Genomic DNA, 22,639 nt, shown 5'->3' with positions numbered 1-22,639 from the left:
TTAGCTTATTAGATGAGTCAGAATATTTTCAGTAAAAGTCAATGTTAATCAAATACGGAGTACTGAACCAGAAAATCTTCACAGCTCCCATTTTATGTTAGATAAAACCAAAGCTTTATGATTTTAAACCCGTGCAGCAATTGTAGTCAGGTAGCAGAGTATATAATAGTCAAAGCTGGCTTAAGGTAATTGGTTTGGGATATACAAACACTGAAACCCATTTCATGTAGCTTGTGAGTGTCATGCAAAGTTGTAGCATCACATTCTCCCCCCTGGAGTAAAGAGGTGCAGAAATGAATAGGAGCTGCAAATAATCACTGCAAAATGGATTTTGAATCATCTCATCATTAGAGCTGGTTGGAAATTTTTCCATAAAGTGTTTTTTAAGTGCAAGATGCTGATTTGTCAAAACCAAAACTTGCATCAGGAAGGTTTTCTGAGGTCTCGGATGGAATTTCTCATCAAAGTCAGAGAGAAAGAAAGTGTCACCCCAGAACAGCCAATAGCCCAAAGCTTAGGACACTCACCTAGGACATGGGAGACCCACGGTCAAATCTCTGGTCTGAATCAAGTACTTAGCAGGGATGTGGGAGACCCAGGATCAAGTGCCCAAACCACTGGAATATCAACTGTTCTCTACATATAGTGAACCTATATTGCACCCACTCTGTGGCCACTCATTCCTGATACCAGCCTGCCTAGTCCCTCTATGCAGATCCAAATCCCATGGAGCACCATCTGAAGGGTGCCGCACAAGAAGGGGGATGGAGATAATGCTGGGGAGGCAGCTGAACCTCCTTCCACATGGGAAGGGTGAAAGCTGCACGTTACATTGAGGGTTCTGTATACATGAGGATCTTGGAGGCACAATCTGGGCCATTGCCTGGAAGCATCTGAGGTAAAGTGCCACCACATATGGAAATGTGAGGCAACTTTTCTGCGTTCCTGGTGGTCTGAGTTGCACCCAGTGCATCACCACTGTTAGCGCACAGCTGTCATTTCATTACGTACCCACTGAAACCAGCTAATCTCCAGTACACTGAAGCACATCTTTTTGTTCGCAGCTGAACATAGTTCTTTTGTTGCAAGTTAGTATGTGGCTTAAATATACAGGGCCAAACCCTGAAGCCCCTATTCAGGCAAAACTATTTTCAAAAATCAAAGGGAATTTTGCCTTTGTAAAAACTGAATAAAAACAAGGGTCTTATGCTCTAAAATGGTGTGGAAAGGAGCTAATATTCTAATAATGTATTTCAGAACTCAGCTGGGTTAGTAAACATGTTATTCCATCCTATAATGAGAACAATGTGTAGTAAAGTGTAGTGGATATTGCTAAAAACACCCCTTAAAGAGATTTAAAAAAATCTGGTACCCCTACTGGGAAAGATGTGAAGTATGTGAAACAATTTAGAAGCTGTAATAAGATGCTGTGGCCTATGGACTTATATAGCATACCTTTCTAAAACTCTTTTAGTGTCTACCCCAACCATGGTCAATTTCTAAAAATAATTAAATACAAATCCTGAAGTTTTTACTCAGAATGTAGACCACTTTCTGTCAGGCAAACTCCTCGAAGTCAATAGGAATTTGCTTCAGTAAGCACTGAGTGAAAACAGGATAAGGCTCTCAGGGTAGGGTCCATAATTTTTCAAAGTAGACTTCATTTGTCCTTCCTATATTAAAGTTATCTAGAACATATCATGCCATAAATTTTTTTTTTAAAAGCAAACTTCTGAATTAAACTAAACTAATGGGAGTTCTTTTTAAAAATCAGTGGCATGAGATGGCTGTCTAATTACCGAGAGGCAAGTCTTCCTGCAGCATGACAGTTTGCAAACTGCTTGGTTGTATCATTTATCATGTGATCTGTCACTTAATTTTCTATGCTTATAAATGTGCTATTTATATCAGAAAGGTTTGTAGGCCTAAGGTCAGTCTCAATATTTTTCTATTCAGTGCCTTGGTGATGCAGCAAACTGGAAATAATTATATCAGAAATAGAAACAAATAGCAGGGTTAGTAACTGTCTCTTTCTAATAAAGCATACATAGCAATGTCAGATAAGCTTTGTGTTAAATGTGAAATAATTTGGTTCAAGTCTAAACCTTATTTCCTCCTTATGACCCTAGAAGTGCTAGCAGCTGCCCAAATCAAGGATCCTTGATTGTACTGGACACAACTGAATTGCACAATCAGTTAATTTAAAAAATATATATATATATACCTATGATGCACATGCTAAAAATAGCATGTACAAAACAGTAATTATACTGGCATCTGCATCAAAATCACAGGAAATTATGCATGCAGAATTACCTGCTTAGTGCAAACAACTGCATGTTTCACATATACAAATTAGCATCCTCTTCTAAAAATACAGCCCTCCATGTGGAAGCTTAAGAGGCATTAATTTAATTTAAGCCTCTCTGTGCTGTCATGGGTTAATATTCTCTGACTCTGTTCCCAATTGTTCATACTTTGTTGTCCTAGGGGAGTTTTGGGTCTCTAATAGATTATCTCCTATGGACCAAATATCTAAAAACTTGCCAAAAGGAGGACCTGCTGCCACCACTATCCCTGCAAAATATGGTCAAGGAACCATGGTTGGTCTTGTATGGTTGATATTTAGGCTTGATTATCTACTTTGTCTGAGTTTCTCTGATTCAGGGCTGCCTGATCCTGGCACAAGTTAGGGCTGGGATCTTACGTGCCTGGAGGACTGCGCTGTCATGGCCCTCCCCCTGCCCTTCCCTGACAAGCCTGTCTTTCTTATACGCTAGGCTAGAGGAGTGGTGTAATGCCACTTTGCACTGCTTATTGGGGAATCCAGCCCATAACTTGCAGGACAAACCTGAGTCTTTACCCTAAATCATCTGGATTCTTATCTTCGATGGATATTCCTACTGCCTCCTCACAACCTGTTTGAACCCTGAAGAATCTGTCATGTTGTTGCATGATGCCTCAGGGACAAGGCATAGAACAGCTTTGAGGACCTTTTACTCTTTTCTGTGTCTAATTTTCTTTAGGATTCCTACCCTCTCTCTTTTGGTTTGATCATTTACTCTACCTGAGAGTGGTGTTTTGGGGGGTTTTATGTGTTAAACAGATGAATTCCCAGATTCTATTAATGTATAATCAATCAACTGGGAGCAAAGCATTATTAGTAGATACCTCATTATCTATTCTGTCCTTGCTAAGGAAAAGTCTGTCTTTTGTTTTGTTTTTCTTGATCATTGAGGATTCTGTTATTTCATTTATTTCTGGTTAATTTTAATTCTATGTGCACAAATAATCCAATAATCAATATATGAAAAAACCCCATTTGAAATAATCTTATTACTGTTAAGCAATCAAATAAAAAAAGCAACATTTAAACAAATATAAAGGTTTGACTAAGCAACAAAAGCATAGAAACTGAGTTAAGACTGTCCTCCGATTATGTTAGGCTTACCTAGACATTACCACAGTAGGTGAACTTCCCATTCATATATACTTTAGTTCTTTAAAGTGCAATGTGTTGCATCACAAGTGAAAGATAAAAGTGACTGCCTTAACTCAAACCATTAATATTATTTTAATGTATTTTTTGTATTTACTTTTCTTGCCTTCCCACCGCCAATACTGCACTAAAACAAGCAAGCCACCAAAAAACTTCAGCTGTGCCATTTCAGAAAAACTGGGGAAAGAGGAAGGTAATAGCAAGACCTGGTTTCCTGTGGTATTGTTGGGTTTCTGAACAGTTTCATTTTAAGCACTCTTTTCAACTGCAAAAGTAAATATTGCTTAGATACCATGGAGCTATAGAAAAACCTCAGACTGACAGATAGATAGGTAGATATCACCCCTCATGAAATAAATAGATTCAAGAAGCCTGGGATCTGGCATCTCTGACTGGAAAACAGTTCTAGGGACAAATGCTGAAAGTGGAATGATTATCATGTAGCTATCAACAAGCTGAAGTTGGTTTTCAAAGTTACTGCAATACTGTCAGATCTGGAAAATTCAATTTGTTGTATCATTTGATATTTAAGGTCTTCTAGTTCCACCTTAAATTAGCAGAATGCTTTTGAAAGATTGCTTTCTGGGAAGCAAGGACAGGAGGCAATGCCTGTCTATCCATCCCCCTGTCCATTCCTTGCTGCAAATGACTCCACTGCTCACAAAGAGAGACTGAAAAACGTAAGTGTCGTTTTTTAAAAGTTCAAGATCTTAGAGGTGATATGATAAGTATAAATGAAGGGTATAAAGGACAGTGAAAAGGATTATTCCCACTGGACACTAGTGTTATAACAGCTAGTAGGATCACATTAAAAAAAAAAGATACATTTAATTTCAGTATTAGGAAAACTATTTTGATGGTCAGGTCAACCAGATAAGGGACCTGTTTGTCTTGTGATGTTCAGTAATTATGGCATGATCACTAAGTATCTTTAAGGGAATGTTAGATTACAGAGAAAAAGTAGTATAGGTTCCTTCTTGTTTGGTGGGTTAAGCTAAATGATCCAAATAGGAATGTGCCATCCCTATATTTAATTCTATAATGCATTGGAATCTTAAGGTTAATAGGGCTAAAATTCATCAATGTTCCTATTTTAACATTTTTATAGTACCTTAACAAGTCCATGTTAGTATTTTAAACACTTAACAAAACAGAAATGATGGTTCTTCATGGCAAGAATGTACAAATGGGAATCCTGTCAAGATGCATTAGATTAATTTAGATTGAAAGCCCAGTCTCCTTTCAATGTTAGCTTTGTTCAAGTTGCACAATTTCCTTCTGTGTGGCATGGTGGTTACAAGGCACACAGAAGTTGCCATTCTATAGTTCTTTACAACCGAGATCTAGTCATTTGATGGAGAGAGCAATCATACAATAACACTCCTCCTCTTTCCAAACTCTAAGAACAAATGTGTTCAAAATGACATAGATTTTAATAGATGTAATATATAATGTAAACTCTAAGAAACACCACACGCATTAAACATTACCTTCCAATGAATCTAGGATAACACTGAAATCCTCCATCCCAGCAATTATACATATCTATCTCCTTCATTGGAAGGAAATGTCTAATATGTGTGATATTTCTTAAAGAGTTTACATTATATGACTGACAAATTTCACTTCTGTACATTTTAAAAAAATATAGGAACCAAGTGCTGAGAAATCATGCTAATGGGAGAAGAATAAGAGCCAAGGTAAAATAAACCCAACATTTTGTGGTGCTTCTTTTTTGTAAGTTAGCCTAATTTTCTCTCCAACACCGTTACATTTTCTTTCCCCTGTGAATGCCAACAGATAACCAAATATAAAAGTAGCAAGGTATCATTTGCTGAGCATTATATGACTTTTTTCCAAGATATCAGTTAGTACTTTCAAATACATACAGATTATTATGAAAATGGTTAATTTTCTAACATATCACATGGCCATGGCAATCGAGAGATGTGCAAATAATTCATTTTTTGATTACTGGTAATATAAAAAAATTGAAATAAAAAAAATCATTTGAGGTCAACCAAAATGTTTTGTTCTAACTGAAATAAAATATTTCATGATGTTTGAGTATTTTATGTTAATTTTTTACATGAAATAAAAGTGAAGTAAATTTGGCAATAAATCATTTTGAATAAAAATTCAAAGATTTTTGATTTTTTTAATTGAAACTATCCATGAATATTTCCGTCACCCCAAATTTGCATTGTTTGGTGAAAACCAGTTTTAGATGAAAAATTTCACCCAGCTACTACTACAGTAGAGAGTAAGATGTAAAATGATATTGACCTGGAAAGAACTGGTAATATTATACAGTAGCAAGATTTAAAAAATAAGAAAAATAATTCTCTACAACAGCTTAAATTAATGTATTTTTATCCAGAGCTTACTGCTTATTGCTTCATGTCTTTGGAAATTATATACAGGTCTGGAAGAATTCTAATTTTACTTATTTATATTTTTGATGAATAATATCAATGTTTACTTTTAAACTCTTAAATTTTTTTATTGCTTTAAATTTTCAGTGTTGTGAAAAATTACAGGTGTTCAGCATTTTTAAATTTAACCTATCACTGTTTTGGGATACAATGGGGGTGCATGTCAGACAATAATTAATTAGTGACAGTAGATGCTGAAATTCAAAAAAATTAAAACTACATAACCATTAAAACACAAACTGTCGACATCACTTGTCAAAATATAGAAAGTAAATATCCTAAAATCAAACTTTAAGTTCTCAAGCAGCATTCTTCTGACTTTGCCTGTCATTTTTGATCAATAGAAATATTTTCTCATTGGTTTTTACGTGTATGGTGAAATGGAAGTTTACCAACATTTACAGATTTAAAAAAAAAATCAAATCCTTCCAAGTCTAATTTATTTGACTTAACTAGAAGGGACTAGTTCACACAATAACTATATAACAAAGTACTGTATTACAATATCAATTTTAAAACAAGATGCAAGTTGCCTCAATGTTCCTAAACAGACCTTTCTTGGAGCAAGGTTAATACTGATACTTTCATAAATATATCAATAGAAGATATTTCATCTTCACCAGCTCATCAAATAATTGTCATCAGGTTTTGGAACTTTCACTTAGAGTGAAATCATGCCCTACTGAAGTCAATGGGAGTTTCCCCATTATCTTCAATGGGGCTAGGATTTCACTGTATGAAATTAATGTGTTCAGTACATGATATCGTGTCCTAGAACATCACATTACACAAAGTTCTACCTGGTACCACTTATTTTTTCCTATTTTGCGGACGTGGGGTGGACTCTGCCTTAGGGACAATATTGATCTAATAGCAGTATAAAAAGGTGAAGGTGAGTCACAATTGTTGTAGTTATGATTCTCTATTGCTATTACCAGGAAAACCTCATATATAGCAGTTACTGATATTCCATATACAGATTATAAGTATCATACCCAGAATGCTGCTAAACGCATCATCTCATGGAAATGAAATCTGATCTTACTCCTGTGTTCAAGACTTCTGTGAGGTTCAATGCACTCCCTGCTAAACAACTGAACTCTTCAACTAATTTTTAAAAATAGTAATAATAGAGCTAGTAGTAAAAATGAGAGACTGGAAGAAATGATTTCATTAAAAGTCTCTGTCAAGATTGACAATAGACAATATTTTGGTATCAATAAAGGATCAGATTCACTCCTATGCAGAGGGCCAACACAAGATATATGCAAAATGTAAGTCCTAGTTGGAGTACTTAAGTGGGACTTATATAGTACATTGGTCTTGTGCTGATCCTCCACATGAGGGGAAATTTCATCCCAAAAGTGTAAGACATAATGTGAATTACATATATCTTATTCATCATGGCAATGATCTGCGTAAGAAAAATATTTTTTATTCACAAAGTATTGCATATGGCTAAACAAAGTGTTCTGATTGATTCTGGCTAAACAAAGTGTTCCATTCAAACCATATTCCAGTATAGATCAAGGGTCCGGTTTTCCATTCCATTTTATTCTCCACCCCATTTGACTTCAGGATAAGGCAACAAGACCCAGATTCTCAAAGACATTTAGGTGCCTAACTCCCATGGTGCACATCCATATATCGTTCCAGCATGAAGTAAACCTTCACCCAAGTTTAGGATGAAACATACATTAATCTTTTGTCTGCATGATTCCTAAAGGACATTAAGTCTATTACCATTCCCACCTAAATTTGTCAGATATAGGGTTGCCAGTTCTGGTTGGATATATTCCTGGAGGTTTCATCACATGACAATCTTTAATTAGCTTAATCTTTAATTCCTGGATACTCCAGGACACTCCTGGAGGATTGGCAACCCTAGTCAGACATGAAATAGGCATCAGTAGCAAGCAGGAGCCTGGGCTTTATGTATATATTCCCCCAGGAAAGATGATCATAAGATGTATTGGATCCATCTAGACAAGGCACCTGAAACAATTAAAATGCTTAACTTTAATTGCCTTTAGCAATCTGCATTTTAATTATTCCTATAATACCCTGGAAAATAATTCTCAAAGAACAGCTCCTTTCTTTGCTCTGGCTGACCCAATAGAGACATATGAGAGGCTTTGGCATACTTCTGCCTCACATGACAATCTCTTTTGAACCATACCCAAATGTCAGACAGGATAATATACACTACAGTAAATCATGTCACAGCCTTTCAACTGTGCACCATGCCAGGCTGCAATAAACACTCTAATTTAAGGTTTCACATGCCAGTAATACATTTTAACGTTTTTAAAGGTCTCTTTCTATAAGTCTATAATATATAACTAAACTATTGTTGTATGTAAAGTTAATAAGGTTTTTAAAATGTTTAAGAAGCTTCATTTAAAAATTAAATTAAAATGCAGAGCCCCCCCACAGGACCAGTGGCCAGGACCCAGGCAGCGTGAGTGCCACTGAAAATCGGCTTGCATGCCGCCTTCAGCAAGCGTGCCATAGGTTGCCTGCCCCTGGAGTAGATGGTCTGATTGGTCTTTTCCATCTGTAATTTCTAGAACTTTGCTAACACATGTTTCTGTGATCAATAGCTTTTAAATGTGGCACAGGGAATTTCACCAGCCTTTAAAAAAGGGCATCATAATCATTAATAATAATGACTTAGGTGGGATTTTCAAAAGTCCTCTGCACTGGACTGAATTTGCTTCCATTGAGCTCCAGTGGAAGTTTTAACATGGCTTTGAGGGAACAGAGATAGGCCAACTCTGAGTGCTTTTGAAAATATCTGCCTGATCTACTTTCTGTAGCACCTGTATTCTTAGGGTGAGCCTCATTATGAAACACAACCAAAAGAAAAATTAAACAAATAATTCTAGCCAATTTAAAATCTTGCATATCCATATTATTTTGAACATACAGTAGAATTATCACAATTTGAAGATTAACCCCCCCCCCAAAAAAAAACAAAAACAAAAACAAAAACAGAGAACTGATCACCGAATATCGTTGCTTTAAACTGGTGCAGAAGGGACACTTTTTGGTACTAGGACATGACCACATCAAATTAAGTCTGAATTTAAATGACCATGATAGAAATTGTTCAACATTTGTAATGAAAATAGACTAATAAAAATGTCACTCATTCTTTGATCCTTCATTCCCCATTAGAACATTTTTAAACGTAAAAAAAAAAGTTCCTGATAATTATATTTACTATTAAAGCACATTTTACATGTGTTTAAAGTCTACAGTGTGTATTATTTATACATATTCTCTCATTTTATAAATCTGTTACTGATGTGCATTTTTCACACATACATATACACACACGCCAGCCCAAGAAGAACCCCGGATCTGAACCACCTTAAAACAGTATAAAGGAACTGTAGAGGCAAACCATGAATTAGCCCTTTAAGTTTTACAATGAGAGGGTGTTTTTATTGCTAGGCATTAAGTCCTCAGACTTAATTTTGCCAATATGATTTCATACAGATTAGTCACCATTAGAGGAAAAGAACACATTAAAAATGTATGCACTTAATCATTAGACACACTTGGGATTAATAAAAGCACACGTAGATCCCAATTCAGCCAAAAATATGTTTACAATATCTAAACCGTGATCTAAATACTGTTCTTGCCTTGCCTCGCCTCAAGTTAGCGCAAGAAAAGGTGGAAGACACGCTAAAACCACTGCAAAAGCAGCAGTGCATGAATACAGGTGGACAGATGGAATTCCTTTACAGAGTACAGAAAGAAGCAGATACACTTGGCCAATGTGAACAATTATGATTATTTAAAGGGCAGGGCTGTGCCAAAAGCTAGAGTTAGTAGACAGTATACCACCATTTATAGTATGCATAAGACAGCTCTGATTGCAGTGAGCATATATTTCATGGTGCCCACTGAGCCAGTCCCTTGTTTGACATCCTGACCTGCAATGGTAAGATGTTGCTGATGCCAGACTTTCATTATAGTGTGTATGCCTATATGCAGCTGCTCATGTTATATAGCTAGGATTTATCCCAGTCGTAGACCTGCCAATACAATTCTTCAGGGTTTCTACCATCTTGCATCAGTTTTCCCCATCTAGGAGCCAGACAGCTTTTGCACTGAATATCTTAATATCCTTAAGCAGTACTCTAACCAGTGCTAGAAAGTGTGACTTGAGGAAGTATTTGATACTGTTATGTTGCTAATAGTTTCCCAGCCTCCATATTAGCACCAAAAAAAATTGCCATGCACATTAAGAATTATTTTGTTTCATGAATGTTTCCTAGCAAATGACTCACCCTCCTTCTTCTGAATATTTGTGACCAAATGCAAGGATGTCAGACGCCCGGCCGCTGCCATCACACACCACAACGGGAACAGGCGGAGTGTCTCGTAGGTACTCCAAGACAATAGAGATAACATTGGGCCCTCCTTCCACAATAAGTGCCACCACTGGAACCCCTTGCCCAATTCCTGGAGTAAAAGAAAGAAAAGGGGAAAAAAAGAAAAGAAAAAACCCCCAAAACCAAAAACAAACAAAACCGCAAAGCCAGCAAACCAAATAAAAACACAACAAAAGAAAGAAAAAACAAGCTGAAATTACTGCATACTAACTATATATTGGTCTCTTACAAGAAATGGTGTTAAGAGATTCATAGGTTCATAGATTTTAAGGTCAGGAGGGACAACTGTGGTCATCTACTCTGACGGGCTGTATAACATGTGCCATCGGACTTCCCTGAGTTAATTCCAGTTTGAACTAGAACAGATGTTTTCGAAAATCATCTAATCTTTGTTTAAAAATTCTCACTGATGGAGAATCTACCAAAAGTTGTTCCAATGGTTAATGACTCTCACTGTTTAAAAAAAAAAAAAAAGAAGGTACCTTATTTCTAGTCAGAATTTTTCTAGTTTCAACTTCCAGCTTAAAGGATCTTCTGATACCTTAGTCTGCTAGACTGATGAACCCTCTTTTATCAAATTCCTGTTTCCCATGTAGGTATTTACAGACTATGATCAAGTCACCCCATAACCTTCTCTTTGCTAAACTAAACAGATTGAGCAACTTGAATCTCTCACTGCCAAGCATGCTTTCCAATCCTTTAATCATTCTCCTGTCTCTTCTTTGAACCCCTGCTTTTCAATGTCCTTCTTGAAGTGTGGACACCATAACTGGAAACAATACTCCAGTAGCAGTCAACCAAATACAGAAGTAATATGACCTCATTCTCAACATTTGTAATGCAATTAGATAGGATTCCTCTGCAAAAGAGGCAACATTTATATTCAGTCAGGAGACTGATGTGGTTTGACCAGACTCACCTGAGTGAAAAAATAGTTGTGTGTGTTATATCATTAACAAAAGGTTCTTTATTTGTACAACTTGTACTGCTTGTGCCTTCTTAACCAATGGAGGCTGGTGATATCTGAAATGGGGTATATAACAGAGGGCTGAAAATTTCCTGTCAAAACTGCTTTTTGATGAAAAACCAGGGAGATTTTTTTTTTTGAAAAGCGTTCTTTTTCTGTGGAAAATTTGGATTTTTAATCAAAAAACCAAATGCCCACAAACTGAAATATTTCGATCGGGAAATACTTCCACAGAGCACCAGGAGAGTTGTAGTTCAGTTGACTCATGACCCCATTTTCTTCGACTGGCCAGGCTCCCTTGCCAGATTACCTTTCCTATGATTCACCAAGGCCAGGGACTCCCATGATGGCCAGGGAACCCCATGATGTATCACCTCCCACCTCCTAGAGTAGAGACCATGGTGCATCATGGGAGAAGTAGTCTGACCAGGGAGCCCAGCCACTTTACATGCATAAATGCAGACTAAAACTTTATCTGACTTTATCTTTATCTATTTCAGCAAATACAAATGCTGTCCTACCATCTCTGAGGACATCTTCAGTGTACTTAACTAAAGCCATAATCTACTGTCAATCCATGCGCCTTATTATTACTAACATTTATCATTTAAAGGAGATGTCATGCCTATTGTGCTTTATAACTATTTAAATAGATATAATATAGTTATAAACAAAAACTTGCTTGAAATTATTATTACTGTTTTATTTATATTACAGTAGCACCCAAAACACAGTAGGTGCTGTGCATGCCATACAGGAAGACCCAGTCCCTCCCTTGAAACACTTAGAGTCTAAAATGACAAACAGGCTAAATGATGAAGCATGTGTGAAAAGGTATAATATACAAGCAAAGTGATTAACAGTATGATTAGCACACAGCTAAATAGCTCCACATCTGCTTTGTACATTATAAACTATCCCCAATTGCTTCTCTACCATAATCATTATTAGTTGGTTAATTTCTTGTAAGTAAGGCTATAGAAGGGGGTCAACAGAATGATATTTGAATGACAGAGGATGATTAAGAACTTTGAATAAAAAAAAGACATAAGTATGATGGACTAAATTATGCCTAGTGTACATCCATTCACTTCAATGGATTTAAGCCACGAATGAATATATTTTTGACAGCCTTTCACATGGTTGGAAAAATACAATTATTTTTATCATGTATAATATTAAACCACTTAAAAGTAAATTAAAAAATTAAGAATAAAACACATTTTTAATATAAACTGCTAAAAGAAGAAATTTTTTCTTGCTGAGGAATTGGTGAAACCTTGATACATTTAATAGTACACATCTGACATCAGAAGACGGGCTGACTAAGCATTCCTAATTCTTTATTGCTACTAGATGACAACAGACATATTATTTACAAGTGATTTCTAATTCAAGAAAATTGTTCATGTACTACAGCAATTGACTGTCAACAAAACAGCACGAATAAGAAGGCACACTGCACAGTATATTTCCCAGTGAACAGCATTCCCACTTAATCACTGGACATCTTCACAGGTGCTATTAGAGAACCTTGTTAAAATTCTCTCACCAAATTAAAAGGAAGGTTGTTAATGCTACTGTTTTTGGATTCAACTTCTAGACTTCCAATTAATAGAGCAATGTCAAGCTTTCTGAAAGTTGAAAGGATCAGTGTTCTCTTCTGCTTATTTACATTATTTTCTTCTTATAGTATAGTATATGGCTAATGTTTTATGTAGTCCTTCCTCTACAATTACTTTCTCAAGAAATTAATTCCTTGATTCTTGAGCAAGAATCCACCTCAGCTGCCTTTTCCTCATTCCTTTTTGCTCTAGATGTGAATGACAAGGCAGATATAAAAAATCATGATCAACGTGTAAATAATTTATTGGAATCTTGCACCAACATTCTTTTTCTGGAGCATAGACCTCTCCAGCTGGAAAATGACCTTCCAGTCATGGAGAAAAGGTACAGTAGATATCTAAAGACCTCTTACTTACTAATGTTGAGTAACATTAAACTTAAAGGATGGATAATTCCAGAGAAATCAGAGTTACTACAACTATGAACACTGCAAAGGAACAACATTTGTGGTAATTATGTACACTGCAAAGGAACATTTCATGTGGCTCAGGACAGTTGCATATAAATGGAAACATATCATTCTGAACAGCAGAGTATGCATGAGGAGAATATTTAGCTGATCTCTTTCACTGAATGGGGTCAATACGATGCATTTTAAGGAGTGCATAATGTGAACTAGGAGACATTTCTTATAGTGGCTGTGTAACAATACTCAAACATATACCAGTCTTTTGAATCAAATGCTTATTGTATCATAGAATCATAGAATATCAGGGTTGGAAGGGACCTCAGGAGGTCATCTAGTCCAAGCCCCTGCTCAAAGCGGGACCAATCCCCAATTTTTGCCCCAGATCCCTAAATGGCCCCCTCAAGGATTGAACTCACAACCCTGGGTTTAGCAGGCCAATGCTCAAACCACTGAGCTATCCGTTCCTTCTGTCTCCAATTAGAATGCAGTAACATTGGAACAACACTGCTTTCACTCTGAGGTTGGATTCCACAAGAGGAAAACTTATTTTCTCAAATGTGAAAGAAAGCAAAAGTTCACAATTTGGTTAGGAGGAACACTAGACAATAAAGCCTTCAAACAGATTTGTGCATCTTCCTTCACCCTGCAGGAAGGATTGATCAGTTTTGGTGGGTTATTCTGGATATCCATCAATCTGCTAATTTTAACCTTTTGAATTATGATGATTATTATTTACAGTTGAGCAAATAATTTTCAACAAATAGTTTATCTGAAGAACTTAAGCTCTTTTTGGCTCATGAGTTTGTTATTCAAAAGTATTCAGCAAATGTGTATTTCTTTAAATCTCTATTGACTGATATACAACAGTTTTCTGCAAGTGTCCAAGCTGGGTTTCACTGTGATTAGTCAGATGGCATTGTTTACTTTCCCCGATTGTGAAAACACTTCCAGCAAGAATATCCGATTAAACAACTTTAGGTTAAAAAACCCAACATTCCTAATTAAAGTAGTAATCTAGGTGATATTATTGTTTCCTTTCCTTTGGCATTTAAAGAGATGAGACTCATAAATTTTAGACTTTCCTGTTAACTTTAATTCTGTCCTATACCAAATATGCATGACAGAGATTAAAACCTAACTTTCACAATTGACCCTGCAGGTTCCTTTGTGCAACATCCTGCATCTAGGAAAAGATTTAAACACAAACCTGTTATTTGTGGGCTTTATTATGGATGTTTTATAAATTCTCCTTTTGCTTTATCAAACAGAGGAATTACTTTTCTTGGTAGGTTTCTTCATTCTCCATAAACTGCAAATAGTTTGGAAAGTGACACAGACTTCTTGAGTTTGGGGAGCAATACATTTGGCACTTGCTGCAGGGATAAAATAATGTAATCCTTTGGGGGAAGAATCTCATTTTAAAACCAATTTATTCTAAAAAACTCCAACTGACATTTCTTCGGATCCAATAGCATAGCAATCTTCAGAGAGGATTACTGAGCTGAGTTAGATTTCTGAGCTCCATTTCTCTGAAACCTAGCTCTATGGGTTTCTCATTATTATTAATAATTATCTGCATTAGAGTACCACCCATAATGTGGTAGGGACTTTCCACATATACAGAAAGTCTGTTCCTGCCCTGAACATTTTACAATCTAAGAAATTCAGTAGACAAGACTGTATTATCAGTGGAAAGCAGTGCATTCTCATTTCCTCCATGATGCCCTCTACAGCACTTTAGTTATTTGTTTTACTGTATTCCATTTCACTTGTTCATTAACATAATAATTTAGCTGCCCTTATGAAGGAGATTTTCCTTTCAAGTACAGGTAGACAAGCCACAGGCTGATTTCATTAGATTATATAATCCAAGGAAACCTTGGATTCATTTTAGCCTTTAACTATTTGGGAATTGCTAACAAATAGAGAGACTATAGTGAAAAATGTCATAGTGTAGGAGAGAGTTTGTTTAGGAACAATAATTTCCTAAAGAGATCAATGCACTATTTCATAACCACCTTGTATACCAGAGATTTCTAGCTATCCTTTACATGGCTGTCATTCTTTCCTTATGAACAATGCATTTCAAGGTCAAGATTCCAAGACCCAGGCAAATTGGGAAATATCAGAACATGATCTTGACAAGTTGTGTTAACTAATAGAATGATTTAAATATGACTTTGCAGGGACACATTGTATTCAGCATTGTGTCAGATGGTCGTGGGTTTATTGAAAAGACATGTTGAACATTGAACTATTTAACACAATCCCCAAGCTGCAAACAAGCCCTTTGTGGGTGGGCACCCTATTACTTGATCCTCCAATACTGGCACAGAACTTTTAGAGGAAGCACTAGAGATCATGATGTAAAGAGAGCCTTTCACTTCCAAAGATCAGTATTTTTTTGTTTGTTTTGGTGTTCGTGAATTATTTTGGCTGCAGTAAACCAGGTATTTTTCCTTCAGTTATCTCCTGTGTCATGAATATCCTATCTTCCCTTGGTTTCAGATAGAGTTGGTAAATGCATTTTGAATTTTCAGCAAAATATTTTTTTTTTAAATTCATTTTGGTGCTTTGCAGCCACCTCAGAGCTGGTTGAAACTTTCTGGATGATTCAAAATTTCAACAAAATATTTTTTTTTCACCATTTTCCAACAAGCACTCATTTCAACAAATTCTTCTCTTCTTGTGTGCCTCTGAATTCTTAAAGACTCTTCTTTGAAGAAAGAGATGTCATAGTTACTTTCCCATCTAGCAGTATCTGCAGAGAACTGGTTAAATTCATGGAGGTTAAGTCCATTAATGGCTATTAGCCAGGATGGGTAAGGAATGGTGTCCCTAGCCTCTGTTTGTCAGAGGGTGGAGATGGATGGCAGGAGAGAGAGATCACTAGATCATTACCTGTGGGGCACCTGGCATTGGCCACTGTCGGTAGACAGGATACTGGGCTGGATGGACCTTTGGTCTTACCCAGTATGGCCATTCTTATGTTCTTATGTTCATAGCCTAAATAGTCAATATTCTGAACAATCATTGAGTTCATCACAATGGGGATTACTGGCAGGTCTAATTATGCTTCCAATTCAGTAAAAAAACTAATAGAATATTAGGAACCATTAGGAAAGGGATTGGTAATGAGATAGAAAGTATTATAACGCAACTATATACATGTAAATCCATTCTACACCCACACCTTGAATACTGCATGCAGTTCTGGTTGTCCCATCTTAAAAATTGATACATTAGAATCTGAGAAAGTACAGAGAAGGGCAACAAAAATAATTAGGGGAATGGAACAGCTTCCATATGAAGAGAGATTAAAAAGACTCAGACTGCTAAGCTTGGAAAAAAGATGACTGAAGGGAGATATGATAGATGTCTGTAAAATCATGAATGGTGTGGAGAAAAAGTGTTATTTACCCCGTCACATAACACAAGAACCAGGGGTCACCCAATGAAATTAATAGGCAGCAGATTTAGAACAAACATAATGAAGTACTTCTTCTCACAACATCTAGTCAAACTGCAGAACTCATTACCAGGGGATATTGTGAAACCCAAAACTAAAACTGGATTAAAAAAAGAATTAGATAAGTTCATGGAGAGGTCTATCAATGGCTATTAGCCAAGATGATCAGGGACGCAACCTAGGGTTGCCAACTTTCTGACTGCAAAAAACTTAATACCCCTGCCCTGCCCCTTCTCTGAGGTCCACCTCTGCCCCATCCCTTCTCTGAGGCCCCGCCCCCACTCACTCCATCCCCCTCCCTCTGTTGCTCACTGTCCCCCACCCTCGCTCACTTGCTCATTTTCACTGGGCTGGGGCTGGGGGTTGGGCTGCCGGAGGGGGTAAGGGCTCTGGCTGGGGGTGTGAGCTTTGGGGTAGGATCAGGGATGAGGGGTTTGGGGTGCAGGAGGGGACTCTGGGCTGGGGCCAAAGGGTTCAGAGTATGGAAGGAGGCTCAGGGTTGGGACAGGGGTTGAGGTGTAGGAGGGGGTGTGGGCTTTGGGGGGGGGGAGTTTGGGTGCGGGAGGGGGCTTAGGGCTGGGGTGCAGGAGCGGGTGAGGGGTGCAGGCTGGGCGGTGCTTACCTCATGCAGTTCCCAGAAGTGGCCGGCTTGTCCTGCTAGCTCCTAGCCGCAGGGGCGGCCAGGGGTCTCCATGCACTGGCCACATTTGCGCCAAGGAGCCAGAGGGACATGCTGCTGCTTCTGGGAGCCATGAGGAGCCAGCTGCTGCAGCCAGCTGGACTTTTAGAGGCCTGGTTAACACAGAAAACTGGACGCCTGGCAATCCTAATGCAACCCCATGCTCTGGGTGTCTCTAAACCTCTGACTGCTAGAACCTGGGACTGCATGACAGGAGGTGGCTCACTCAGTAATTGCCGTTCTTTTCACTACCTCTGAAGCATCTGGCACTGGTCACTGTCAGATGACAGGATACTGGGCCAGATGGACCATTGGTCTGATCTGAAATGGCCATTCTTATCTTCTTATATTCAGACAACAAAAGGCAGGAGAAAGGAGGTGGTATCTAATATTTAATGAAAAAAGGGGTAAATAGTGAGGTGGCAAAATTTGCAGACAATACAAAACTACTCAAGATAGTTAAGTCCCAGGCAGACTGTGAAGAACTACAAAAGGATCTCTCAAAACTGGGTGACTGGGCAACAAAATGGCAGATGAAATTCCTTGTTGATAAATGCAAAGTAATGCATATTGGAAAACATAATTCCAACTATACGTATAAAATGAGGAGCTCTAAATTAGCTGTTACTACTCAAGAAAAATCTTGGAGTCATTGTGGACAGTTCTCTGAAAACATCCACTCAATGTGCAGCAGCAGTCAAAAAAGTGAACAGAATGTTGGGAATCATTAAGAAAGAGATAGATAATAAGACAGAAAATATATTTCCTCTATATAAACCCATGGTATGACCACATCTTGAATACTGCATGCAGATGTGGTCGCCCCATCTCAAAAAAAGATATATTGGAATTGGAAAAAGTTCAGAAAAGGGCAACAAAAATGATTGGCGGTATGGAACGGCTTCCATATACAGAAAATATCATATTGCCTCTATATAAATCCATGGTACTACTACATCTTGAATACTGCATGCAGATGTGGTCACCCCATCTAAAAAAAAAAGTTATATTGGAATTGGAAAAGGTTCAGAAAAGGGCAACAAAAATGACTGGAAGTATGAAACGGCTTCCATATAAGGAGAGACTAATAAGACTGGGATTTTTCTGCTTGGAAAAGAGACGACTAAGGGGGGATACGATGGAGGTCTATAAAATCGTGACTGGTGTGGAGAAAGTAAATAAGGAAGTGTTATTTACTTCTTCTCATAACACAAGATCTAGGGCTCACCAAATGAAATTAATAGGCAGCAGGTTTAAAACAAACAAAAGGAAGTATTTTTCACACAACGCAGTCAACCTGTGGAACTCCTTGCCAGAGGATGTTGTGAAAGACAAGACTATAACAGGATTAAAAAAAACAACTAGATACATTCATGGAGGATAGGTCCATCAATGGCTATTCGCCAGGTTGGGCAGGGATGGTGTCCCTCGCCTCTGTCAGAAGCTGGGAATGGGCGACAGGGGATGGATCTCTTGATGATTACCTGTTCTGTTCATTCCCTCTGGGGCACCTGTCATTGGCCACTGTTGGAAGACAGGATACTGGGCTAGATAGACCTTTGGTCTGACCCAGTATGGCTGTTCTTAAAGTCCCAAAATAAGTTTCCTTAATATTATTGAAAAATCCTGGTGAGTTACATTTCACTATTAGATGGAACAACCTTAAATATTCTCTGTAAAAGTAGCACAGGAAGGTAGGAAATTCTGCAATAAATGAGTTCATTAAACAAAGAACCTCACTGTATAAAACTTTATGTAATATGGAAAATATTTCAGTTAAACCAATCTTTGATTTTAAGAAAACTCACTCTACAAATGTACTTTAAAGGATATTAAGGGGTACCTTTTCAGTTGGACCTCTCTACCCAGTCTCTCCCTGTGTATGCACAAAATGGTGCACACACATACTTTTGCCTGCACTGTCCAGGTACGAACAGTTGTATGCACACTAACATTTAAATTAACCCTTTAACAGTCTAACACTTGGGACCATGTAAGTAAATAGTAGCATTTCTACCTGCAAAATCCATTGGCCCTAATGATTTTTGCAAGTAGAAAAGCTACCACTAATATGCTCCCAGGTTTTAGACTTTTTAAAGAGCACGCACAAGTGGAGCCTGAGGCCTCTAAATCTGGCACTAAATATATAATCCACTTGCTTTACGAATTTTTGAATAGGCTTTCTTTGCTTTCATTATGCAACATTAAAGGTACCTACATGTACCATGACCACCGGCTCCTCCCCAGCACTACACATAAGTCTATCTAGATGTCTTGAGAGATCTGCAGCCATTGCACCAGGCAGGCATGTCACCATGAGGATCTTCCGGTCATCGCATACCCAGCCATCTATGTTTCTAATGCTCAAATCATCAATCACTAATACCTGTTTCTTTCTAATAACTGGAGTTCCCTCCCACAGAGAGGTATCCTCAGTGCGAGAGGATACCACATCATCATCTGGAATGAGGGTCCCAACTATGGGATTGTTTCTCTCTGCTCCAGTTGGATGTTCTCCTTCCCTGAAACTTTCGTCCTCCTTAACAGCACAGAGGCTGTCAGACCAGGGGTGGGACTGTTCTACTGTGCCCTGAAAGTCTCATCTCTGTATCTCTGTGTCTCCCTTAGCTCCTCCAGCTCAGCCACCCTGGTCTCCAAAGCCCATACACAGTCTTTGAGGGCCAGGATCTCCTTGCATCAAATGCACACATATGCCACCTGCCCAAAGGGCAGGTAATCATACATACTGCATTGGGTGCAATAAACTGAGTAGCCCCCACTCAGTTGCAGGACTTCTGCCTGCATTCTCTTTTTACTCCTGCAGCTCGTTCCTTTGTTGTTTTGTTTTTATCAGGGGGTGTTTTTTGGTTTAAGGTTAAAGAAGTTTAAGGAATGTTAAGTGTATGTAGCCCCACCCCCCACACTTCCCCTGTAAATTCCCTTGCAAAACTCCTGTTAGCTGCTCCTGTTCACTAGAAAAACAACAGGGAGTCCGGAGGCACCTTAAAGACTAACAGATTTATTTGGGCACAAGCTTTCATGGGTAAAAAACCCACTTCTTCAGATGTATCACCTATTCACTAGATTGCTGATTTCACTTAAATGTCTATCTGTTAATCTATGCAGAAGTTGCCTTTGCACATACTGTTCCAGAACTTTGATACCCATAGCTCAGGGAGAATGTACTCTCCTGTGCCACCAGAGAGTCATTTCAGACCAATCTCAGTACTGCTGCTTCCTGCCTTCTCAACATACCCAAATTCTCAGGTATGCAGCAAGTACCTATATTGCTCTGTAGAGCAAGCTAATTGCAATGTTGTCTGCAGCTTAGTCTGCCGTTGACAACAGGTTTGTACAGTCCCCAGGCAATACACAGAGAGGAGAACAAGCAGAACTGAGTTTGCTTTTAACATATACTATTTTTTTCTTATAAAACAGAATACTACCCTCTGAAAATGGCGGTTCTACATAACCACATGAGTCATCAATAAACCACTGTTATAAATGTTTACTGAGGCTCAGAAAGGGAAATGACATAAATACAGCAATATAACATAGTAAACAATTTGATGCTAGATTAGGTGACATTTAGGAGGAGACATTTATTTTAATCTCTCCCTCCATAAATAAACAAATTGGGTTCATGCAGTTGTAGTAACTGCATTACAAATGCATCTTTGGATATCCACATTTGATTTGGCGAACTCTGAAGAATAAGTATTAGGTTGTTAGGTTGGTTTTTTTAGGTTAATTTTTTGTAAGTCTGTAATATATTTAAAAGTACCCAGATTATAAGGCGGGTACATATTTTCTTTAAAAGTGAAATAAATAAATATAATATCATAAAAATGTGCATGGCAGTTGCAATTTGCATGTGCAAATGCCAGAATGACTTCTCTTTTAAAAACATATCTGGGTCTTTATCTTAGCGGTGATTTTATGTGTGTCAGAATAACAAATCTATTTCTGCATTCATATAGCCATGATGTTTGTCAGTCATAAAGCATTTATCCAACACAGGAGGTTAGAATTCAGGACCTTCTGCTCCAGTGGCCCCTTCCCATTTGCACTAAAGGAGAATCCCCCTTAGCTGTCATTAGGAAAGATCAATCAAGGTTCATCAAAAAGTTCACCCATTTTTCAAAGCTTTTACAATTATGGACTGGCTTTTGATCAAACCTGGTCTGAGCTCAAACATAACTTGGTCACACTAGGATTTTGGGATTTTTCTAGCCTGAAACTCAAGGTAGAACTCTGGGGCTATGGGACCCATGGGAACCCAAACTGAAATCTTTAGTAAAAGGCGAAAGATTTATACGATCTGAATGCTCTAGTTAATCCCTCTGAATTGTAACAGCAGATATTTGTACAGCTCTAGTTAGCAGATGTAATAATGTTTTCCTAGTGTAGGCCAACCACTAGGCCTGAATTACTTTATTAGTGGGGATTGGATGCAACCACTATAAAAGCACTGGAGCTAGTGTAACCCACACACCTCCTGGGTGTGGTGTTCTGTCCCATCTAGTGGAGCTGAGACCACTGAGAGAGAGAGAGACAGAGAGAATAATGAGTCTGCTCTACAGCCTTAGCTAACAGCATATGGCTTTTAGCTCATGCTGTAGTGGCTCATGCACTAAGCTCCAGAGATCCCTAGTTCACCCGCTGACAACCGGGGTCTGTCAGTGTTACTCTAGTACAATATTCAGCAGCATGCTTCAATAGGCTGACACAAACAGACTGCATAAATGTGTTTTGTGACTTCTGAAACCACTTCTTTTGTTCTGGGCATTTGTGCTCTTTACTTTTGTGCGGTACTCATATACCACAGTGAGAGGTACTTTAACAGAAACAATAAACAGGTAAAAATGTTCTTGTGTGCCTTGGGGCAGCATTTATATCATATGAAACAAAAGTCCACACCTAACATGAAATCAAAAAGCCTGAGACAGGAATTTTCACTTTCTGAACTCCTTTGCCCTGCAGCAACACATTATGAACTCCTTTCCCTCTTTCTCTAGAGAGAGACTATGGCAAAAAGATATTCTCACAGTACCCTTAAATAGAGCAACAGATTTAGACAGAAACCAGTCCACAGAAAAAGCAAATGCATCCACACTCATCCTGTTGGGCCTCAGTGCTGTTTGAT

At 38.0% G+C, this 22,639-nt stretch overlaps 1 protein-coding gene across 6 annotated transcripts in view; it reads right to left on the bottom strand.

Annotated features, from left to right (window-relative positions):
* TRPM3 (transient receptor potential cation channel subfamily M member 3) overlaps positions 1–22,639 on the bottom strand; it is a 592,300-nt gene that overhangs the window by 118,475 nt on the left and 451,186 nt on the right. For all 6 annotated transcript variants that reach the window (XM_037903066.2, XM_043547000.1, XM_043546999.1 and 3 more), the window contains exon 7: positions 10,239–10,413. In XM_037903066.2, the coding sequence (XP_037758994.2) occupies positions 10,239–10,413 (175 nt within the window). The remainder of the gene's footprint in view (positions 1–10,238; positions 10,414–22,639) is intronic.

The sequence above is a fragment of the Chelonia mydas genome, chromosome 5, assembly GCF_015237465.2.
Source record: "Chelonia mydas isolate rCheMyd1 chromosome 5, rCheMyd1.pri.v2, whole genome shotgun sequence".
Taxonomy (NCBI): Eukaryota; Metazoa; Chordata; order Testudines; family Cheloniidae; genus Chelonia; species Chelonia mydas.
Note: the sequence above shows the minus strand (reverse complement) of the source record. Positions and strands in the feature narration are given on the sequence as shown.